General features: G+C 47.6%; 1 protein-coding gene across 1 annotated transcript in view; it reads left to right on the forward strand.

The window, feature by feature from the left end:
* MRPL21 (mitochondrial ribosomal protein L21) overlaps positions 1-24,371 on the forward strand; it is an 88,747-nt gene that overhangs the window by 30,797 nt on the left and 33,579 nt on the right. The window contains exons 3-5 of the mRNA XM_063944352.1: positions 943-1,028; positions 13,546-13,709; positions 14,920-14,972. Of these exons, the coding sequence (XP_063800422.1) occupies positions 943-1,028; positions 13,546-13,709; positions 14,920-14,972 (303 nt within the window). The remainder of the gene's footprint in view (positions 1-942; positions 1,029-13,545; positions 13,710-14,919; positions 14,973-24,371) is intronic.

A 24,371-nucleotide genomic window follows, 5' to 3' on the forward strand; every position in this document is an offset into this window, starting at 1 on the left:
TTATCTGTTGCTGGGAAATTTAATAATTATTTGAATATATATTAATAAAGCACCTCAGCAGCATGTGGACTTCTACAGCAGCGTGTCGGTATAGAGGGGGAATCGTATATTATGAGGCCCCCCCACTACTATCCCCCTGCATATACCTCAGCCACGTTCCTTCCAGGCCACTTGTCCAGCTTCAGTCAGGGGGAGGTAGCTATTACATGCATCACTGAAGGGGCGTTCATTGAGCCCATGTCAAGGCATGCATGGCATAGCTGCCACCCCTAGCACTGTATATAATGCAGTGATACTGCGTGAGATGTGGCCCCGCCCCCAGCTCCACGCAGTGTTTGGTTGCCACAGGGAGGCAGAGCTCTCACTGCCTCTCCTCTGTCTCTCTGTATGTGCAGGGGAGTGCAGCAACTTCATATGACAGCTGGGGCTCTGCACATCCCTGTCCTAGAGGTGTTCCTCATTACAGCTATTCATCACAGGAAACAAACATGACTATGTGGGGAATTCAGTACCTGCAGTAACACCTGGGGCTATTCACTTCCAGCCCCTTATTCCCTGAGCCCCTTGTTAACGCCCATTAACACAACATGTTAATGGTCGTTAATACACAGAATTTGTGAACAGCTCACAGATTCATGTGGTAACAGACTGGCGGCACCCAATAACCCCATTATTATCGGGGATTTTTTATTTTTTTTTGCATCTGTTCACACGTGTACAAAAAAATCCCCAGTGAGCGCTGCAGGAGGGCTCGCTTCGAGGCTAATTGAATAGCTCCAGGTGATCAGTTAGCCCACAGTAAAATACCACGGCTAATTGAATTCCCTCCTTGTGATTTTTGCTACAGTTTTCACCCAGTTTGGAATAGAGGTTTTATAAATATTATAAAGTTGCAGCATTACCTCCATGTGATTCTTTGTGCATGTACATTATAATTTTCAGCTATGTTCCAAAGACCTCCTTATCTGAACCACCGTGGCCAGAGATTAAGCTGCCAGATCCCACTGTAGAAGTGGAAGAGCACAAAGGTTAGTTCTCAATGCTTTCATATTAGGTTATATGTTACGTGACCAAGGAGGTGGTGTGAGACATCTCTGTTACGAAACCAAAAATAATCCAATTAGCTACATTGGCACAGTGCTTTTATAGTTTGTGGCTGTTTGCCCTTTTCACTTTTTAATTATTCATGTCTGTCTGCATTCTTATAGTCCAGAAACCTGAGTGGCTTTATTAAAAGTTCTAGGATACATGTCGCATCTAAAATATATACAAGATATAGAGAACTTACTTGACAGGTTTTCTAAGGGCAGTTTTACGATGCGAAGATCCAGAGTATAATGTTTTCAGCTAAATAATGTCCAATTTAAAACCATGGGGCAGATGTATTAACCTGGAGATGGCATAAGGAAGTGATAAACCAGTGATAAATGCAAGGTGATACGCGCACCAGCCAATCATCTCCTAGCTGTTAATACACATATTGGAGCTGATTGCTGCGTGTATCACCTTGCATTTATCACTGGTTTATCGCTTCTTATGCCTTCTCCAGGTTAATCCATCTGCCCCCCAATATGGGTTTTTCTGGCATTTTCGGTTAACACAGACCCATCCAGAAACCTTCCTCTTGCTGCATCACAAATCAGTGCAGCTGATGTTACGTCGTCAGCCAATAGCATAATCCTGTATACACCAGTTTATCTCATGCTGAACGTTCTCGTTCACCACTAGCTATACCGTAACAATAGCTGAAATTGTCACAGCCCTTATGTTACACACTTCAGTGTTTATTTGCAAGGCGGCTTGCAAAAATGTTGTTTTACCGGTGGCCGGGATCCTGTTTGTCAGGGTCCCGGCCACCAGTATGCCAGCAGTGGGGCAAGCGCTAGAAAGCCCCTTGTGGGCTCTCTGCACTCATCATGCTGCGGGCACTGTGGCAGCGGGATTCCGGCGTCGGCACGGTGACCGCCGGGATCCCGACAGGCGATCTCGTGATTGCCTCCTCTAGAGGGAATCTGGGTGCTTTCACTGTTTATTTATCTAGGGATCAGATTTTGTATGCTATTTTAAAAAATATATTTAAGTTTTTCTTACGTCCTAGAGGATGCTGGGGTCCACATTAGTACCATGGGATATAGATGGGTCCACCAGGAGCCATTGGCACTTTAAGAGTTTGAGAGTGTGGGCTGGCTCCTCCCTCTATGCCCCTCCTACCAGACTCAGTTTAGAAAATGTGCCCGGAGGAGTCGGTCACAGCTAGGGGAGCTCTACAGAGCTTCTTTAGTAAAGTTTATTTTCGAGTTTATTATTTTACAGGGAGGCTGCTGGCAACAGCCTCCCTGCTCCGAGGGACTAAGGGGGGGAGTAGTGTCCGCCCTGCGGGGTCTGAGCCAATATCTCCGCTGACAGGACACTGAGCTCCTGAGGAGATAGAACGTTCCCCGCCACAGGGGATCGCTCACCCCAGCAGCATGCCGCCACCCCCTTACAGAGCCAGAAGATCAGTGGCGAGTGAGTCACCAACCCCCCTTCCCCCTACTTCCCCCCCCCCCCAGCAAGCGGGGGGCCGGTGTGAAGATGGTGGCATCAGGGTGTAGTAGCGCAGTATTAACCGTGCTCCGGAGCTCAGAGGCACACTGTGCGGCGCTTTGAGGAGGCACCCTAAGCCGGCGCCTAAATCCTGCACTGGTCAGAAAGCCTGTCGGGGTCTGTGGATCTCAGCCAGCATATACCTCAGGCCAGTATAATCCTTATGAAGAGCGGGAAGACAGCGCCATTTTGGGGCGGAGCTTCTCGTGAGCGGGCCCTGCAGCGTTCAGCGCCATTTTCCTGCCTGCACAGCACTGTCCAGGAAGAGCAAGTCCCTCCACAGCAACTCCAGCTATCTCTCACGGTACCAGGGGGTTGTAGAAGGGGGGGGGGGGGAGGGGGGGGGAGGCTAAATACAGACTGTGTAACCTATTAAGGTGCACAGTCCGTGCTAGTAGGGGTCTCCTTTTACCTAAAAAGCACTGTGTGTGGGTTGGCTCCAATCTCTGTGTCTCTCTTGCCATCCTTGGGGGTGAAACTCTGTCTGCCCTCCCCTGTGTGTGTGTGTAGTGTCTGTGGTCTCCATAAAGCTATGTCCAGGGACTCTGTGTCATATGCTGCAGAGGATATGTCCTCTTAGGATGATCCCATTCCATGTAATCAGGATTGCACTGGTTTAGCAAAGATACCAGCAAGGGAGCCTGAGTGGTTATCCTCTATCAAATCTATGATTTCTTAGATTTCAAATAGGGTTGCACAAAATGAATCTGCAACTCAGGCTTTACAGAACTCTATGGCAGTCTGGCCCAGTTCTGGTACCTCAGGGCTCACCGCTGTATATTCACATAAACGTGCTCTTGCGCAGATCATGCAGGATGATACGGATACCGATTCTGACACTGCAGACGGTGATGGGGATGTGTTGAGGGGGGCAGCATCTCTTGCTAAAAGGGGTGCAGTTGATGATAGAGGCTATTAGGGATGCGTTGAATATTGCTGATACAACACCTGAGCAGGTTGAGGCTTACTTCACTGACAATAAGAAAGCCTCGCTAACCTTCCCTGCGTCAAAGGAATTAAATGCTATTTTTGAAAAAGCTTGGGAAAACCCGGTGAAAAAATTCCAGATCCCTAAAAGGGTTCAGGTGGCATTTCCTTTCCCGGTAGAGGATAGGAAAAAATGTGAAAACCCGCCTATTGTTGACGCATCAGTATCCAGACTCTCAAAAAAGGTGGTTTTACCTGTTCAAGGATCTACCGCCTTGAAAGAGCCGGCTGATCGTAAAATATGCTCAAATCCATGTACACTGCTTCTGGAGCAATACTACGTCCCACTATTGCCAGTGCTTTGATTGCCAAAGCTATAATAAAGTGGTCAGGCCTGTTACTTGAAGATTTGCATGCTATGCATAAATGTGATGTTGAATTTTTTTTTTACCTAACATGCAGGATTTCTGGTAGAATCCATGAAAGACCTGGGTTCCACGGCTGCAGGAATTTCTTCCATGTCTTTCTCAGCTCGTCGAGGACTGTGGTTGCGCCAGTGGTCTGCCGACGCGGAATCCTGGAGGCGTGTGGAGACCCCACCCTACACAAGTCATGCTCTCTTTGGGGAAGAATAAACAACAAAGTAGCAGCGCTGTACATTAATGATATAATAATCAACATATAAAATCCAATGATCGTGGTGTAGATTAAGACACGTGGAGTTGAATGGATTAAAGGTGAAAAAGAACAATTATTTAATAAAAATACATACAATGTATCAATAAGAAAAACTGGTTAAAATGAAACCACAAACAGAATCACCATGGAGCTGCCTCAATCATAATATCCGTTCCTTAATTTATGTGGACTATGAATAAAAATGATGAAATGAAGTAAAATCTGGGCTGATAGCACAGTCCTGATGGCAATATTACCACATTAGTTACCGCTGTAATTTACAGGCTGGAATTTCAAGATCTTCCCCCTCACAGATTTTTCAAATCAGGCTTGCCAGCTCCTCTGCTGGCAGACAGGACTATCCTGCAAGAGGCCGTCCAGAGGTTGGTGGAGGGACAGGTGATTGTGCCTGTTCCACTGCATATGCAAACCAAGGTTTACTATTCAAACCTTTTCGTGGTACAGAAACCAGATGGTTCGGTCAGGCCCATTCTGAACCTGAAATCATTGAACCCCTTTCTGAATGAGTTCAAGTTAAAAATGGAATCTCTACGGGCGGTGATATCAGGTCTGAAAGGGGGAATTCCTGGTATCCCTGGATATCAAGGATGCGTACCTCCACATTCCGATATGGCTGCCGCATCAGGCTTATCTCCGATTCGCACTATTGGACTGTCATTTCCAATTCCAGGCCCTGCCATTTGGCCTCTCCACAGCACCAAGGGTATTCACAAAGGTGATGGCACAGATGATGGTTCTCCTCCGCAAACAGGGTGTGAACATAATTCCTTATCTGGACGATCTGCTGATAAAGGCATCGTCCAAGGAGAAGCTGGTGCAGGCCATTGTTCTCACGACCCACCTACTCAGAATCCAGAGTTGGATTCTGAATCTTCCAAAATCACATTTGGAACCAACCAAGAGGTTGTCCTTTCTGGGAATGATCCTCGACACGGAAGTGCAGAGGGTGTTTCTTCCACAGGAAAAAGCATTGGTGATACAAACAATGGTCCGGGATGTCCTAAAACCAGCTCGGGTGTTGGTCCATCGATGCTTTCGCCTTCTGGGAAAGATGGTGGCCTCTTACGAGGCTCTCCAGTATGGGAGGTTCCATGCTCGGGTCTTCCAACTGGATCTCCTGGACAAATGGTCAGGATCTCATCTATACATGCACCAGAGAATACGTCTGTCACCAAGGGCCAGGATTTCACTCCTCTGGTGGCTCCAATTGCCTCGCCTTCTGGAGGGCCGCAGGTTCGGGATTCAGGACTGGATCCTTCTGACCACGGATGTAAGCCTCTGAGGCCGGGGTGCAGTCACTGAAGGGTAAACCTTCCAGGGCAGGTGGTCAGGTCTGGAAGCCGGATTACCGATCAACATTCTGGAACTAAGAGCCGTATACAACAGTCTTCTTCAAGCTGCCCATCTTCTAAGGAATCGGGCCATTCAAGTGCAGTCGGACAATGTAACGAAGGTAGCTTACATAAACCGACAGGCCGGAACGAAGAGCAGAGCTCCAATGTCAGAGGTCACAAGAATCATCCTCTGGGCAGAAAAACACGCGTTGGCGCTGTTGACAATCTTCATTCCGGGAGTAGACAACTGGGAAGCGGACTTCCTCAGCAGACACGATCTCCATCCAGGGAAGTGGGGTCTCCATCCGGAGGTGTTCAAGGAGATAATAGATCTTTGGGGGGTACCTCAAATAGACATGATGGCCTCTCGTCTCAACAAGAAGCTTCTGCTTTATTGTTCCAGGTCGAGGGACCCACAAGCAGTGGATGCCCTAGTGTCTCCGCGGGTATTCCAATCGGTGTACGTGTTTCCCCCACTCATCCCAAGAGTTCTAAAGCTCATAAGGAGAACAAGGGTTCAGGCGATCCTTATTGCTCCAGACTGGCCAAGAAGGGCTTGGTACACGGATCTACTGCAAGAAGAGCCGAGGCCTCTTCCTCTTCGGAAAGACCTGCTGCAGCAGGGTCCGTTCGCCTATCAAGTAGACAAATTCCTAGTATACGCAAGTATACCTGGCCAATAAAGCTGATGCTGAAAACTTACCGCGGCTACGTTTGACGGCATGGTGGTTGAACGCTTGATACTAGCTCGAAAGGGCATTGCGAACAAGGTTATTCCTACCCTGATACAGGCTAGGAAAGGAGTAACGTCTAAACATTACAATCGAATTTGGAAAAAATATGTATCTTGGTGTGAGTCCAAGAAATTTCCTACGGTGGAGTTTCAACTGGGACGGTTTCTCCTCTTCCTGCAAGCTGGTGTGGATATGGGCCTGAGGTTGGGATCTGTGAAGGTCCAGATTTCGGCCCTATCCATTTTCTTCCAGAAACAATTGGCTGTCCTCCCTGAGATTCAGACCTTTTTGAAGGGAGTTCTGCACATCCAGCCTCCCTTTGTACCGCCTACGGCGCCTTGGGACCTTAACGTGGTGTTGCAGTTCCTTCAGTCGGACTGGTTTGAGCCTCTACAGGAGGTTGAGGTCAAATTTCTTATGTGGAAGGTTGTCACGTTGTTGGCCTTAGCTTCTGCTAGACGTGTGTCGGAGTTGGGGGCTTTGTCCTGTAAAAGCCCATACTTGATCTTCCACGAAGATAGAGCTGAGCTCCGGATACGTCAGCAGTTTCTTCCGAAGGTTGTGTCGGCATTTCATATTAACCAACTTACTTTGGTGCCAGTGGCTACTGACTCCTCAATTACATCAAAGTCCTTGGATGTTGTTAGGGCTCTGAAAATCTATGTGAAGGGGACTGCTCGTCGCAGAAAATCGAACTCTGTTTGTCCTGTATGATCCCAAGAAAATTGGGTGTCCTGCTTCTAAGCAGACGATCTCTCGCTGGATCAGGTTCACTATCCAGCATGCGTATTCTACGGTAGGATTGCAGTGCCCTATGTCTGTCAAGGCCCACTCTACTCGTAAGGTGGGGTCTTCCTGGGTGGCTGCCAGGGGTGTCTCGGCATTGCAACTTTGCCGAGCTGCAACTTGGTCTGGGTCGAACACGTTTGCAAAGTTTTACAAGTTCGATACTTTGGCCTCTGATGATCTGAAGTTCAGTCAATCGGTTCTGCAGGAGCCTCCGCGCTCTCCCTCCCGTTCTGGGAGCTTTGGTACATCCCCATGGTACTAATGTGGACCCCAGCATCCTCTAGGACGCAAGAGAAAATAGGATTTTGGTTACTTACCGGTAAATCCTTTTCTCGTAGTCCGTAGAGGATGCTGGGCGCCTTCCCAGCGCTTCGTTTTCCTGCAATTGTTATCTGGTTCAGTACAACTTTGTTTTTAGCTAAGTACTGCATTGTGACTTGTTAAGTAATGTTTCAGCAGTTGCTGAGTTTTCCAAGCTAGTTAGCTTGATGTGCCTTGTATTGTGTAAGCTGGTATGAATCTCGCCACTATCTGTGTTAAATCCTTCTCTCGAAGATGTCCGTCTCCTCGGGCACAGTTTCTAGACTGAGTCTGGTAGGAGCGGCATAGAGGGAGGACCCAGCCCACACTCTCAAACTCTTAAAGTGCCAATGGCTCCGTCTATACCCCATGGTATTAATGTGGACACCAGCATCCTCAACTGACTACGAGAAAAGGATTTACCGGTAGGTAACCAAAATCCTATTTGTTGTTTTTCTAACGTCCTAGAGGATGCTGGGGACACCGTAAGGACCAACGGGATAGACGGGCTCCGCAGGAGACATGGGCACTTTAAGAAAGACTTTGACTCTGGGTGTGCACTGGCTCCTCCCTCTATGCCCCTCCTCCAGACCTCAGTTTTGATACTGTGCCCAGAGGAGCTGGGTGCATTTCAGGAGCTCTCCTGAGTTTCCTGTTAGAAAGCATTTTTGTTAGGTTTTTTATTTTCAGGGAGCCTGCTGGCAACAGACTCCCTGCATCGAGGGACTGAGGAGAGAGAAACAGACCCACTTCTCTGAGTTTCAGGGCTCTGTTTCTTAGGCTACTGGACACCATTAGCTCCAGAGGGATCGGTAATCAGGTCTCACCGTCGCCGTCCGTCCCAGAGCCGCGCCGCCGTCCTCCTCGCAGAGCCGGAAGAAAGAAGCCGGGTGAGTATGTGAGGAAAAGAGCATCACAGGCGGCAGAAAACTTCAGATTCTTCACAGAGGTAACGCACAGCACTGCAGCTGTGCGCCATTGCTTCCATTCACCCACACACTCCGGTCAGGGTGCAGGGCGCAGGGGGGGGCGCCCTGGGCAGCAATTTAAGACTCCTGTATAGCATTTTAGTGTATATACATGTACAGCTGGACACTGTACATGTATATAGAGAGCCCCCGCCATGATTTGAAATATTTCGAGCGGGACAGAAGCCCGCCGCCGAGGGGGCGGGGCTTCTCCCTCAGCACTCACCAGCGTCATCTTTTCTCCACAGCACCGCTGAGAGGAAGCTCCCTGGACTCTCCCCTACTTGACACACAGCGAAAGAGGGTTTTTAAGTAGAGGGGGGGGCACATATTTAGCAAAATACATATTACAGGCGCTACTAGGTAAACACTGTTTTTTTACTGGCTCATATAGCGCTGGGGTGTGTGCTGGCATATTCTCTCTCTGCCTCTCCAAAGGGCCTGGTGGGGAACCTGTCTTCAGAAGGGCTTCCCTGTGTGTGTGTGTGTGTGTGTGCGGTGTGTCGGTACGCGTGTGTCGACATGTCTGAGATTGAAGGCTCATCTAAGGAGGAGGGGGAGTGTATGAATGCTAGGTCTCCGTCAGCAGTGCCGACGCCTGACTGGATGAATATGTGGAATGTTTTGAGTGCAAATGTTAATTTACTGCACAAAAGATTAGACAAAGCTGAAGCTGGGTTACAGTCAACCCATGCCTGTCCCACTGTCGCCTGGACCTTCGGGGTCTCAGAAGCGCCCACTATCCCAAATAGCTGTCACAGATACCGACACGGACTCAGACTCCAATGTCTACTACGAAGATGCAAAATTGCAGCCAAGGGTGGCAAAATGTATTCGATATATGATTATCGCTTTAAAAGAGGTTTTGCATATCACTGAGGAACCCCCTCTGACACGAAGGTACACATGTTTAAGGGAAAGAAACCAGAGGTCACCTTTCCTTCCTCACATGAGCTGAACGATTTATGCGAAAAAGCGTTGGAAAATCCAGATAAACTGCAGATTCCCAAAAGGATTCTTGTAGCGTATCCTTTCCCGTCACAGGACAGAATACGGTGGGAATCCTCCCCTAGGGTGGACAAAGCTTTAACACGCTTATCAAAAAAGATAGCGCTTCCATCCCAAGATACAGCTACCCTCAGGGATCCTGCTGACCGCAAGCAGGAGGTTACCTTTAAGTCCATTTACACACATTCTGGTACGTTACTCAGACCGGCTATTGCGTCGGCCTGGGTTTGTAGTGCTGTAGCAGCATGGACCGATTCCTTATCAGCAGATATTGACTCTTGATAAGGATACCATTTTAATGACCCTAGGGCATATAAAAGATGCTGTCCTATATATGAGAGATGCTCAAAGAGACATTAATTTACTGGGTTCCAGAATAAACGCTATGTCTATTTCTGCTAGGTGTTTCTTATGGACCCGGCAGTGGACAGGTGATGCCGACTCCAAGAGGCATATGGAGTTGTTGCCTTACAAGGGTGAGGAATTGTTTGGAGAGGGCCTCTCGGATCTCGTCTCCACGGCTACGGCAGGTAAATCAAATTTTTTGCCATATATTCCCTCACAACCTAAGAAAGTGCCTCATTATCAAATGCAGTCTTTTCGTCCCAATAAAAGCAAGAGAGCACGTGGATCGTCCTTTCTTGCCATAGGTAAGGGCAGAGGGAAAAGCTGCATACCACATCTAGTTCCCAGGAACAGAAGTCCTCCCCGGCCTCTGCTAAATCCACCGCATGACGCTTGGGCTCCCCTGAGGGAGTCGGCTCCTGTGGGAGCACGTCTTCGACTGTTCAGCCACGTCTGGGTCCACTCACAGGTGGATCCATGGGCAATAGAAATTGTTTCCCAGGGTTACAAGCTAGAATTCGAAGAAGTGCCCCCTCGCTGGTTTTTCGAATCGGCCCTACCGAAACAACCCATGGAAAGGGAGAGAGTTTTACAGGCAATTCACAAATTGTGTCTGCAACAAGTGGTGGTAGAGGGGTACTACTCAACTCTGTTTGTAGTTCCGAAACCGGACGGTTCGGTCAGACCCATTTTGAATTTAAAGTCCCTGAACCTTTACTTAAAACTGTTCAAGTTCAAGATGGAATCGCTCAGGGCGGTCATCGCCAGCCTAGAAGGGGGAGATTTTTTTGGTATCTCTGGACATAAATGATGCATACCTGCATGTCCCCATATATCCTCCTCATCAGGCGTGCCTGAGATTTGCGGTACAAGATTGTCATTACCAATTTCAGACGTTGCCGTTTGGGCTTTCCACGACCCTGAAAATTTTCACCAAGGTAATGGCGGAAATGATGGTGCTCCTGCGCAAGCAGTGTGTCGCAATTATCCCGTACTTGGACAATCTCCTCATAAAAACGAGATCTCGGGAGAAGTTGCTGAGCAGCGTATCACTTTCACTGAATGTGTTGCAACGACACGGCTGGATTCTCAATATTCCAAAGTCACAGCTGAATCCTACAACTCGTCTGCCCTTCTTGGGCATGATTCTGGACACAGACCAGAAAAGGCTTTTTCTTCCGACGGAAAAAGCGCAGGAACTCATGACTCTAGTCATGAACTTGTTGAAACCAAAACAAGTGTCAGTGCATCATTGCATTCAAGTTCTGGGAAAGATGGTGGCAACATACGAAACCATTCCATACGGCAGATTCCATGCAAGGACCTTCCAATGGGACCTATTGGACAAATGGTCAGGGTCGTATCTGCAATTGCATCAGAGGATCACCCTGTCCCCCAGGGCCAGAGTATCTCTCCGGTGGTGGCTAAACAGTGCTCACCTTCTAGAGGGCCGCAGGTTCGGCATTCAGGACTGGATCCTGGTGACCACGGACGCGAGCCTCCGAGGTTGGGGAGCAGTCACACAGGGAAGACATTTCCAAGGACTTTGGTCAAGTCAAGAGACTTGTCTTCACATCAACATCCTGGAACTAAGGGCCATATACAACGCCCTACGTCAAGCGGAGATCTTACTTCGCAATCGACCAGTTCTGATCCAGTCAGACAACATCACCGCAGTAGCTCATGTAAACCGCTAAGGCGGCACAAGGAGCAAAGTGGCAATGGCAGAGGCCACCAGGATTCTTCGCTGGGCGGAGAATCATGTAAGCACTCTGTCAGCAGTGTTCATTCCGGGAGTGGACAACTGGGAAGCAGACTTCCTCAGCAGACACGATCTGCATCCGGGAGAGTGGGGACTTCATCAGGAGGTCTTCGCGCACATTGCAAGTCGGTGGGGACTACCCCACATAGACATGATGGTATCCCGTCTCAACAAAAAGCTACAAAGGTATTTCGCCAGGTCAAGAGACCCTCAGGCGGTAGCGGTCGACGCCCTAGTGACACCGTGGGTGTTCCAGTCGGTATATGTGTTTCCTCCTCTTCCTCTTATACCCAAGGTGTTGAGGATAATAAGAAAAGGAGGAGTGAGAACAATTCTCATTGTTCCAGATTGGCCACGAAGGACCTGGTATCCGGATCTGCAAGAAATGCTCACAGAAGATCCGTGGCCTCTTCCTCTAAGGCAGGACCTGTTACAACAAGGTCCCTGTCTGTTTCAAGACTTACCGCGGCTGCGTTTGACGGCATGGCGGTTGAACGCTGGATCCTAGCGGAAAAAGGTATTCCGGATGAGGTCATTCCTACGCTAATAAAGGCTAGGAAGACGTGACATCTAAACATTATCACCGAATATGGAGAAAATATGTTTCTTGGTGTGAGGCCAGGAATGCTCCTACGGAGGAGTTCCACCTGGGCCGTTTTCTTCACTTCCTACAAACTGGAGTGAATTTGGGCCTAAAATTAGGCTCCATTAAAGTTCAGATTTCGGCCTTATCCATTTTCTTTCAAAAGGAATTGGCCTCATTACCTGAAGTACAGACTTTTGTGAAGGGAGTACTGCATTTCAGCCTCCTTTTGTACCTCCGGTGGCGCCTTGGGACCTTAACGTGGTGTTGTTTCCTTAAGTCACATTGGTTTGAACCACTTAAGACAGTGGAGTTGAAATATCTCACCTGGAAGGTGGTCATGTTGTTAGCCTTGGCTTCGGCTAGGCGAGTGTCGGAATTGGCGGCTTTATCATATAAAAGCCCCTATCTGGTTTTCCATATGGATAGAGCGGAATTGCGGACCCATCATCAATTCCTACCTAATGTGGTCTCATCCTTTCATATGAACCAACCTATTGTCGTGCCTGTGGCTACACGTGACTTGGAGGATTCCGAGTCCCTTGATGTGGTCAGGGCTTTGAAAATTTACGTGGCCAGAACGGCTAGGATTAGGAAAACAGAAGCACTGTTTGTCCTGTATGCAGCCAACAAAGTTGGCGGCCCTGCTTCAAAGCAGACTATTGCTCGCTGGATCTGTAACACGATTCAGCAGGCGCATTCTATGGCAGGATTGCCGTTACCGAGATCGGTTAAAGCCCATTCCACTAGGAAGGTGGGCTCTTCTTGGGCGGCTGCCCGAGGGGTCTCGGCACTACAGTTGTGCCGAGCTGCTACTTGGTCGGGGTCAAACACCTTTGCAAAGTTCTATAAGTTTGATACCCTGGCTGAGGAGGACCTCATGTTTGCTCAATCGGTACTGCAGAGTCATCCGCACTCTCCCGCCTGTTTGGGAGCTTTGGTATAATCCCCATGGTCCTTACGGAATCCCCAGCATCCTCTAGGACGTTAGAGAAAATAAGATTTTACTTACCGGTAAATCTATTTCTCGTAGTCCGTAGAGAATGCTGGGCGCCCGTCCCAAGTGCTGACTTCTTCTGCAAGACTTGTATATAGTTATTGCTTACATAAGGGTTATGTTATAGTTTCATCGGTATTGGACTGATGCTATGTTGTTTTTCATACTGTTAACTGGGTAGTTTATCACAAGTTATAATGTGTAATTGGTGTGGCTGGTATGAATCTTGCCCTTGGATTACAAAAATCCTTTCCTTGTACTGTCCGTCTCCTCTGGGCACAGTTTCTCTAACTGAGGTCTGGAGGAGGGGCATAGAGGAAGGAGCCAGTGCACACCCAGAGTCAGTCTTTCTTAAAGTGCCCATGTCTCCTGCAGAGCCCGTCTATCCCCATGGTCCTTACGGAGTCCCCAGCATCCTCTACGGACTACGAGAAATAGATTTACCGGTAAGTAAAATCTTATTTTCTGTAATGTTATTCTAACACCATTCTTATACATTTTTTTTTTTTGCAGAGCTTGTGAAAAAAGTAAACAATCTTATTGCTACGGGACAATTCGGGCGTCTTTTTGCCGTCATCCACTTTACAGGTAAACAGTGGAAAGTAACCAATGAAGATCTTATTTTTATTCGAGGATCTTATGAAGCACAGTGTGGAGAGAGGATAAGGTTAGAGAAGGTAAGGAAGACTTTTTGGTAATGTTTTATTTCTACCCTATATATTTGTGTGGTAAACATGTCAAATTCTTATTAGAGAAATGTAGTTTTCATTAATTTGGCGACATTAAATTGTTTCTCTTGCTGGCAGCCAGTAGATTATCTGCCGGCGCTGGTATTTCAGCTCACTCCCACCAGGGATGGAGAGCTGAATCAAGTAAAAAGTGACCCATTTGAGCACTGAAACAGGATTTTTCGCATTGCGCCCTTTAGTTTAGTCGGGATAAGCACTTTATGCGGCTAAACTCGACCTCTCTGGGTATGACAGAGAAACAATTGAATATCGCCCCACCTCCTCGATCTAATGTCACTTTAGACGGGAGACCAAGGGTGATAAACAATTGAATATTGCCCATTATGAGCCTCATCTTTAACTAACCACTTCAGCGGTGTGCCACGCCCTGCCCGATTTTAATTGGACATAATGCACCCTTCCCTTATGGCAGTACCCCGCTGAAACAGCCTGCAATCTGCCATACGCACCCACTGGCCGCAGAAGTGAACATGAATCCTATAAGTAACACATATGTATGGATGCTGTCTGGCAAGATCTTTGTAGAATTGATGCTGCCTAATTGTACTGAAACATGGAAGCGGAGTTACTGATCCCAGCACTGGAGGGATAAAGGCCTGAAGACACGGGCTGCGCTGTTCTGTAATCTCACATATTTTATCTTTCTTCACTTTCACACCCTCCTGACCCTTGGCCAACATTGCTGTATGACCATATCATGGAGCCCACCAAGAACCATTGCGATCTGGTGGACACCTATGCAATAGATAGCACCTATCCTTGTGTATCAATGCCTATTTCCCTATAGATTGTAAGCTTGCGAGCAGGGCCTTCCTACCTCTGTCTGTCTGTCTTAACCCAGTTTTGTTCTATTACTGTTGTTCCAATTGTATAGCGCAACGGAATATGCTGCGCTATATAAGATACTGTTAATAAATAAAATAAATAAAAAAATAATTGCCGTGTGACGGTTAAGGAGTATTTCCCTATTACTTTACATGGTCGCATATGAGTGCTATAGATGCTAGTGCTTTTCTGTCAGAAGATATAATAGGCTTTATGCAATTATCTGGCAGTTTTCTTTATGTTCTTTCTCATGTACTGGATTTGAAAATATTATTCTAATATGTATTCTTTTTTTTATATTCCCCTCTTTCAGATTTTGCTAGTTGGCAGTGATAACTTTACACTAGTGGGAAAGCCTCTCCTTGGGTAAGATATACTTTGTGCTCTTGTTAATTACTAAGGGGGGTATTCATTTGAAGTCGGAACTGCCGTTTTGTTGGCAAGATGGTAGTTTCCGACTTTAAGTTGGAAACTGTTCCGACCTGTTCAATGGTGCTGTTTTTTTCTTGAGTTGTCAGAAAAAACGTGGATTGGTGGATTAGCCGCAGATCCACGTGTTTTGTCAGATTCGTGGCCGAATCCGACAGGTTTTATCCCCGTTTCGGACTATGTCAATCCGACATAAAAAATGTCGCATTGGCATTGTCTGGAACGGCCAAATCCGACAGGATTTTAATACATCCCTAAATCTACAAAACAGTGATATTTTTCTTTTTCATCCACTAGGGGTCACTGGAGTACTCTTAGGATATGGACGGTTCCACAGGAGCTAGGCACTGAATAAATTTAAAATTTGAGTCTACTCCTCCCCTCCATATCCCAGAGTACCTCAGTGTTTTTTCAGTGCTCACAGAGCAACAAGATCCACAATTATTGGATTTCTTTTGATTTTTTTCATTGTTTCACATCCCTTCCCCCCTTCCAGAAAGGCGAGGGTCCGGGATAGTGGAAGCTGCTGAAGCAGCTGTGGGTGTCGGGCCTCTCTGAAAGAGCTCCCTCACCACCACGTGCAGGACTCCCTGCAGAAAAGGCTGGACGGAGCTTACAGAAGAAGCCCCGTCATAGCCCTCACCACAGGGTCCAGGTATGTTGGGTCGGGGCGGTGTGGGGATACTGTGTGTGTGTGGCCGCTGCTTTCAGCCGCCCACCGCCGCTTCCAGCGCCGCTGATTACGCTGCCTCCCCGCCGCTCTGAACCGCGCCGGCCACGTTGATTTATGCATAGGCCGCTCCACGGCTCTATGCAGCGCGCTCCCCGGCCCTCGATGCCGCTTCCGGCTCCCTCTCCACCATAGCCTGGCTCCGTGTATAGAGAGCGGTGCACGGGGGGGGGGGGGGGGGGGCACACAAATGAGTTAGTTGTATAAGGCAGGCTCCATCATAGCCTAGTGAGTAACTTTGCTGCCACAGTGATGTTCCCTGCACACAGAAATGTCAGGGTCACTGGATAAAATCTCATGTTTAACTCTTGTTGATAAAAGGGAAAGTATGTTTACTAGAATACAGCAGCGCTGCATATGTATTACAATAGGCTATTAAGTCTTTGTTAAACAGGATACAAGTTATATGTGCAGGTTTGAATGCAACATAAGATGTTTATTAAATCTGCTTACATAATTATAAGTCTGCACTTTGTGTTATACTGTGAGCATGGGGACATATTTAACCATGCTTCCTGTTGTTTTTCCTGTTGTATTTCCAGAATTTCCTGTATTACATCTCTCCTCCATTGAAGGCGCAGGGGTGTTAAGGGGAATTTGGGATCAGGCATATTGCTGGCGTGCACTGCACTTGGCCAGATATATATTTATAGAGACACCTTAGTGCTATTTACTGAGTCGCGCAAGTTGTCTGTCTTTGTATTTTGTATTGTCTGTCTGCATAATGAGTAATACAGGGGAGGGGTCCTGGGGTGCACACCGGTAATGAGAGGTGCGACCCTGCGGAGACCTTCAGTAGAACTGCATACAAAGAAAAAGGTTGCAGGTGCACAATTCAAACACTACCAATTTATTAATAATAATCATTGCAATAAAATTTAGCATTTTAAGCGAGGTTCTTCGCATAGTTATGGCCATAAGTAACGGCTTGCCCACCGCGTCCAGGTGACCTCATTAGTCGGGCAAGTCCCTAACATTTTGGGGGGTACAAATCTAGGGTGCGGGACCCCCCAAAATGAAGCAGCTGAGTGACCCCAGGGCAACTGATATGGTCATGTAAAATAATTGAAGAACAATGAAGTCTCTTTGGTAGATTTATTGCATTGTGAAGTTCACAGGGCTCACGATAAAAGAATATCATGAACTGCACATTGACACGTTGATTTCATCTTATATACTTTCATCATAGCATTACATGATCTAATCAAATTAACAAGCCAATCATATACATAGACCAATTACATTTCAAATATCAGAATATATTATAATTTATAAACTCCCCTTATGGGGGATTTCCAATTAATTAGCTCAGCATCTTGTGATTATGACTGTTACATTAAAAATATACTTTTATCTTCAACATACTTTCGACTTCCCTTTTCTATAGGATACTAGCTAACCACAGTCTATGAAATACTGTAAAGCTAGACTAACTTCCTTAATTGCTACTAAAATCAAAGTTTCTGCAAACATATAAGAATCACATTTAAAGCAACAGTTTCTTTTAAGCAATAGACAAACTGACATCCAGCTTCCATTTTGTGTATTCACTTATCTATATCATTCCTCTCTCTGCCAATATACTTGGCACTCTAATACACAAATCAGAAGGTTCAATTTCACAATTTCTAATGAGGGTTAGGTAGACGCACAACATAGGAAAAAGGTAGGTTCACGGGGATGGGCCTGGCGCCAATGCTCACCGCACCGGACGGGAATCCCTGTTCTTTTTATAGGAACCTTCTGGTGTTGGCTAAGAGGGTGTTGACACAGTTAGGTGAAACTCGCTTGTATTTCATGTCTAACATACTCATCCTGATTCATTTCTACCCTGTTATCCAGTCCATAAGTAAAATTAACAAGCTGTGTACTTTCCCTACCTGCCTGATCCTCCTCTAAAGCCTGGTATATGGGCTCAGCTTCCTGGAGTTGTAAACTTTCATAAGATTTGCTCATGTCAGCATATACCACCTGTCTTTCCTGCTGCCCCTGACTTGTTCCCTGAGTCACCTGTTCTAGTGGAACCTCATCATCTACCACCACAATGGTCATTTCATGGTGCACTTTCAACCTTTTAAATCCTTTACCACATTGTACACAGACTACTGGTCCACACTTGATGGTAAGATATATGATTCCTACAATCAGTGCAGCAAACACAATGCACTGCAATACTCCAGAGAAAAGCTTTGCAATACTTCCTCCTAGCCATCCAAGTGGATCCCAACCTTCACTAGCACCTAACCTTATCATTTCCTGCTGCAACTCTCCCACCTTGCTCAGATGAGCACTTATTTCAGCTCTGTGATCTTCAATATAAGTACAACATTCTTGTCCTACCACTGCACACGTGCCCCCTTCTGCTGCCAACAGCTGATCCAGTGCCATCCTATTTTGTAAAGCCACTTTCTCTATCGTCCTAGTGGATGCTGGGGTTCCTGAAAGGACCATGGGGAATAGCGGCTCCGCAGGAGACAGGGCACAAAAAGTAAAGCTTTTCCAGATCAGGTGGTGTGCACTGGCTCCTCCCCCTATGACCCTCCTCCAGACTCCAGTTAGATTTTTGTGCCCGGCCGAGAAGGGTGCAATCTAGGTGGCTCTCCTAAAGAGCTGCTTAGAAAAAGTTTAGCTTAGGTTTTTTATTTTACAGTGAGTCCTGCTGGCAACAGGATCACTGCAACGAGGGACTGAGGGGAGAAGAAGTGAACTCACCTGCGTGCAGGATGGATTGGCTTCTTGGCTACTGGACATCAGCTCCAGAGGGACGATCACAGGTACAGCCTGGATGGTCACCGGAGCCGCGCCGCCGGCCCCCTTGCAGATGCTGAAGTCAGAAGAGGTCCAGAATCGGCGGCTGAAGACTCCTGCAGTCTTCTAAAGGTAGCGCACAGCACTGCAGCTGTGCGCCATTTTCCTCTCAGCACACTTCACACGCAGTCACTGAGGGTGCAGGGCGCTGGGGGGGGGCGCCCTGGGAGGCAAATGTAACCTATATAAAGGCTAAAAATACCTCACATATAGCCCCCAGAGGCTATATGGAGATATTTAACCCCTGCCTGGATTCACTAAATAGCGGGAGACGAGCCCGCCGGAAAAGGGGCGGGGCCTATCTCCTCAGCACACGGCGCCATTTCCTCTCACAGCTCCGCTGGTCAGGACGGCTCCCAGGTCTCTCCCCTGCACTACACTACAGAAACAGGGTAAAACAGAGAGGGGGGGCAAATTTATGGCGATATTTTGATATATATAAAGCAGCTATAAGGGAGCACTTATTATAAGGCTATCCCTGTTATATATAGCGCTTTTGGTGTGTGCTGGCAAACTCTCCCTCTGTCTCCCCAAAGGGCTAGTGGGTCCTGTCTTCGTTAGGAGCATTCCCTGTGTGTCTGCTGTGTGTCGGTACGTGTGTGTCGACATGTATGAGGACGATATTGGTGTGGAGGCGGAGCAATTGCCAAATATGAGGATGTCACCCCCTAGGGAGTCGACACCAGAATGGATGCCTTTATTTATGGAACTACGGGATAGTGTCAACACGCTAAAGCAGTCGTTTGACGACATGAGACGGCCGGACAATCAATTAGTGCCTGTCCAGGCGACTCAAACACCGTCAGGGGCTGTGAAACGCCCTTTGCCTCAGTCGGTCGACACAGACACAGGCACTGACTCCAGTGGTGACGGTGACGAATCAACCGTATTTTCCAGTAGGGCCACACGTTATATGATTTTGGCAATGAAGGAGGCGTTACATTTAGCTGATACTACAGGTACCACTAAACAGGGTATTATGTGGGGTGTGAAAAAACTACCTATAGTTTTTCCTGAATCAGAAGAACTAAATGAGGTGTGTGATGAAGCGTGGGTTGCCCCTGATAAAAAGCTGATAATTTAAAAGAAATTATTGGCATTATACCCTTTCCCGCCAGAGGTTAGGGAGCGCTGGGAAACACCTCCTAGGGTGGACAAGGCGCTAACACGCTTATCTAAACAAGTGGCGTTACCCTCTCCTGAGACGGCCGCACTTAAAGATCCATCAGATAGGAGGATGGAAAATATCCAAAAAAGTATATACACACATGCAGGTGTTATACTACGACCAGCTATAGCGACTGCCTGGATGTGCAGTGCTGGGGTAGTTTGGTCAGAGTCCCTGATTGAAAATATTGATACCCTGGACAGGGACAATATTTTACTGTCGTTAGAACAAATAAAGGATGCATTTCTTTATATGCGTGATGCACAGAGGGATATCTGCACACTGGCATTACGGGTAAGTGCTATGTCCATTTCGGCCAGAAGAGCTTTATGGACGCGACAGTGGACAGGCGATGCGGATTCAAAACGACATATGGAAGTTTTGCCGTATAAAGGGGAGGAGTTATTTGGAGTCGGTCTATCAGATTTGGTGGCCACGGCTACAGCCGGGAAATCCACCTTTCTACCTCAAGTCACTCCCCAACAGAAAAAGGCACCGACTTTTCAACCGCAGCCCTTTCGTTCCTTTAAAAATAAGAGAGCAAAGGGCTATTCATATCTGCCACGAGGCAGAGGTCGAGGGAAGAGACAGCAACAGGCAGCTCCTTCCCAGGAACAGAAGCCTTCCCCGGCTTCTACAAAAGCCTCAGCATGACGCTGGGGCTTCTCAAGCGGACTCGGGGACGGTGGGTGGTCGTCTCAAAAATTACAGCGCGCAGTGGGCTCACTCGCAGGTAGATCCCTGGATCCTGCAGATAATATCTCAGGGGTACAGGTTGGAATTAGAGACAGATCCACCTCGCCGTTTCCTGAAGTCTGCTTTACCAACGTCCCCCTCCGAAAGGGAGACGGTTTTGGAAGCCATTCACAAGCTGTACTCTCAGCAGGTGATAGTCAAGGTACCTCTTCTACAACAAGGGAAGGGGTATTATTCCACTCTTTTTGTGGTACCGAAGCCGGATGGCTCGGTAAGGCCTATTCTAAATCTGAAGTCCTTGAACCTGTACATAAAGAAGTTCAAGTTCAAGATGGAGTCACTCAGAGCAGTGATAGCGAACCTGGAAGAGGGGGACTTTATGGTATCCTTGGACATCAAGGATGCGTATCTCCACGTTCCAATTTACCCCTCACACCAGGGGTACCTCAGGTTCGTTGTACAAAACTGTCACTATCAGTTTCAGACGCTGCCGTTCGGATTGTCCACGGCACCTCGGGTCTTTACAAAGGTAATGGCCGAGATGATGATTCTTCTTCGAAGAAAAGGCATATTAATTATCCCATACTTGGACGATCTCCTAATAAGGGCAAGGTCCAGAGAACAGCTAGAGATGGGATTAGCACTGTCGCAAGAAGTGCTAAAACAGCACGGGTGGATTCTGAATATTCCAAAATCCCAGTTAATGCCGACAACTCGTCTGCTGTTCCTAGGGATGATTCTGGACACGGTTCAGAAAAAGGTTTTTCTCCCGGAGGAAAAAGCCAAGGAGTTATCCGAGCTTGTCAGGAACCTCCTAAAACCAGGAAAGGTGTCTGTACATCAATGCACAAGAGTCCTGGGAAAAATGGTGGCTTCTTACGAAGCAATTCCATTCGGCAGATTCCACGCAAGAATTTTCCAAAGGGATCTGTTGGACAAATGGTCAGGGTCGCATCTTCAGATGCACCTGCGGATAACCCTGTCTCCAAGGACAAGGGTGTCTCTTCTGTGGTGGTTGCAGAGTGCTCATCTTTTGGAGGGCCGCAGATTCGGCATACAGGATTGGATCCTGGTGACCACGGACGCCAGCCTGAGAGGCTGGGGAGCAGTCACACAAGGAAGAAACTTCCAGGGAGTATGGACGAGCCTGGAAACGTCTCTTCACATAAACATTCTGGAACTAAGAGCAATATACAATGCTCTAAGCCAGGCAGAACCTCTGCTTCAGGGAAAACCGGTGTTGATCCAGTCGGACAACATCACGGCAGTCGCCCATGTGAACAGACAGGGCGGCACAAGAAGCAGGAGTGCAATGGCAGAAGCTGCAAGGATTCTTCGCTGGGCAGAGAATCATGTGATAGCACTGTCAGCAGTGTTCATCCCGGGAGTGGACAACTGGGAAGCAGACTTCCTCAGCAGACACGATCTTCACCCGGGAGAGTGGGGACTTCATCCAGAAGTCTTCCACTTGCTGGTAACCCGTTGGGAAAGACCAATGGTGGACATGATGGCGTCTCGCCTCAACAAAAAACTGGACAGGTATTGCGCCAGGTCAAGAGATCCGCAGGCAATAGCTGTGGACGCGCTGGTAACGCCTTGGGTGTACCAGTCGGTGTATGTGTTTCCTCCTCTGCCTCTCATACCAAAAGTATTGAGAATTATACGGCAAAGAGGCGTAAGGACGATACTAGTGGTTCCGGATTGGCCAAGAAGGACTTGGTACCCGGAACTTCAAGAGATGATCACGGAAGATCCGTGGCCTCTACCTCTAAGGAGGGACTTGCTTCAGCAGGGTCCCTGTCTGTTTCAAGACTTACCGCGGCTGCGTTTGACGGCATGGCGGTTGAACGCCGGATCCTAAAGGAAAAAGGCATGCCGGAAGAAGTCATTCCTACTTTGATTAAAGCAAGGAAGGAAGTAACCGTGCAACATTATCACCGAATTTGGCGAAAATATGTTGCGTGGTGCGAAGATCGGAGTGCTCCGACGGAGGAATTTCAACTGGGTCGATTCCTACATTTCCTGCAATCAGGATTGTCTATGGGTCTCAAATTGGGATCTATTAAGGTTCAAATTTCGGCCCTGTCGATTTTCTTTCAAAAAGAATTGGCTTCAGTCCCTGAAGTCCAGACCTTTGTTAAGGGAGTGCTACATATACAGCCTCCTGTGGTGCCTCCAGTGGCACCGTGGGATCTCAATGTGGTTTTGGACTTTCTAAAATCTCATTGGTTTGAACCACTAAAGAAGGTGGATTTGAAATATCTCACATGGAAAGTGACCATGCTTCTAGCCCTGGCTTCGGCCAGGAGAGTGTCAGAACTGGCAGCTTTATCTTACAAAAGCCCATATCTGATTTTCCATTCGGACAGGGCAGAACTGCGGACTCGTCCGCATTTTCTCCCTAAGGTGGTGTCAGCATTTCATCTGAACCAGCCTATTGTAGTGCCTGCGGCTACAAGTGACTTGGAGGACTCCAAGTTACTGGACGTTGTCAGAGCATTAAAAATATATATTGCAAGGACAGCTGGAGTCAGAAAATCTGACTCGTTGTTTATATTGTATGCACCCAACAAGATGGGTGCTCCTGCGTCTAAGCAGACGATTGCTCGTTGGATCTGTAGCACAATCCAACTTGCACATTCTGTGGCAGGCCTGCCACAGCCTAAATCTGTAAAGGCCCACTCCACAAGGAAGGTGGGCTCATCTTGGGCGGCTGCCCGAGGGGTCTCGGCATTACAACTTTGCCGAGCAGCTACGTGGTCAGGGGAGAACACGTTTGTAAAATTTTACAAATTTGATACTCTGGCTAAGGAGGACCTGGAGTTCTCTCATTCGGTGCTGCAGAGTCATCCGCACTCTCCCGCCCGTTTGGGAGCTTTGGTATAATCCCCATGGTCCTTTCAGGAACCCCAGCATCCACTAGGACGATAGAGAAAATAAGATTTTACTTACCGATAAATCTATTTCTCGGAGTCCGTAGTGGATGCTGGGCGCCCATCCCAAGTGCGGATTATCTGCAATAATTGTACATAGTTATTGTTAACTAATTCGGGTTATTGTTGAAGGAAGCCATCTTTCAGAGGCTCCGCTGTTATCATACTGTTAACTGGGTTTAGATCACAAGTTGTACGGTGTGATTGGTGTGGCTGGTATGAGTCTTACCCGGGATTCAAAATCCTCCCTTATTGTGTACGCTCGTCCGGGCACAGTACCTAACTGGAGTCTGGAGGAGGGTCATAGGGGGAGGAGCCAGTGCACACCACCTGATCTGGAAAAGCTTTACTTTTTGTGCCCTGTCCCCTGCGGAGCCGCTATTCCCCATGGTCCTTTCAGGAACCCCAGCATCCACTACGGACTCCGAGAAATAGATTTTCGGTAAGTAAAATCTTATTTTTCTTACTTGAGCCAGCTCTTCCACTGTCTGATTGAAACGACCAATTCCCCTACCATCTGATCTAGTACCGTTAAGGTTTGGGACACAGCTTTTTCCACCAAATAGATAGTGGACAGAGGAAACAAAGTTCCAGCCGTACGTTCACCATCAGAAAATCTGAAAGATACATATCCTTTTTTTTTCACTTCTCTTTTACTGAGATGTCTTAAATATGTCAGGTCACTTGGCACCAAGTCATGCTCTATAGGAATACTGAGGAGAGTACACATTGTCCTTTAGCACCTAAGGGAATCCATGAGTATGCCCATTTCTCTAACGTCCTAGTGGATGCTGGGACTCCGTCAGGACCATGGGGATTAGCGGGCTCCGCAGGAGACAGGGCACATCTAAATAAAGCTTTTAGGATCACATGGTGCGTACTGGCTCCTCCCCCTATGACCCTCCTCCAAGCCTCAGTTAGGTTTTTGTGCCCGTCCGAGAAGGGTGCAATCTAGGTGGCTCTCCTAAAGAGCTGCTTAGAAAAAGTTTTTTTTAGGTTTA

This window comes from Pseudophryne corroboree, chromosome 11 (assembly GCF_028390025.1).
Source record: "Pseudophryne corroboree isolate aPseCor3 chromosome 11, aPseCor3.hap2, whole genome shotgun sequence".
NCBI lineage: Eukaryota > Metazoa > Chordata > Amphibia > Anura > Myobatrachidae > Pseudophryne > Pseudophryne corroboree.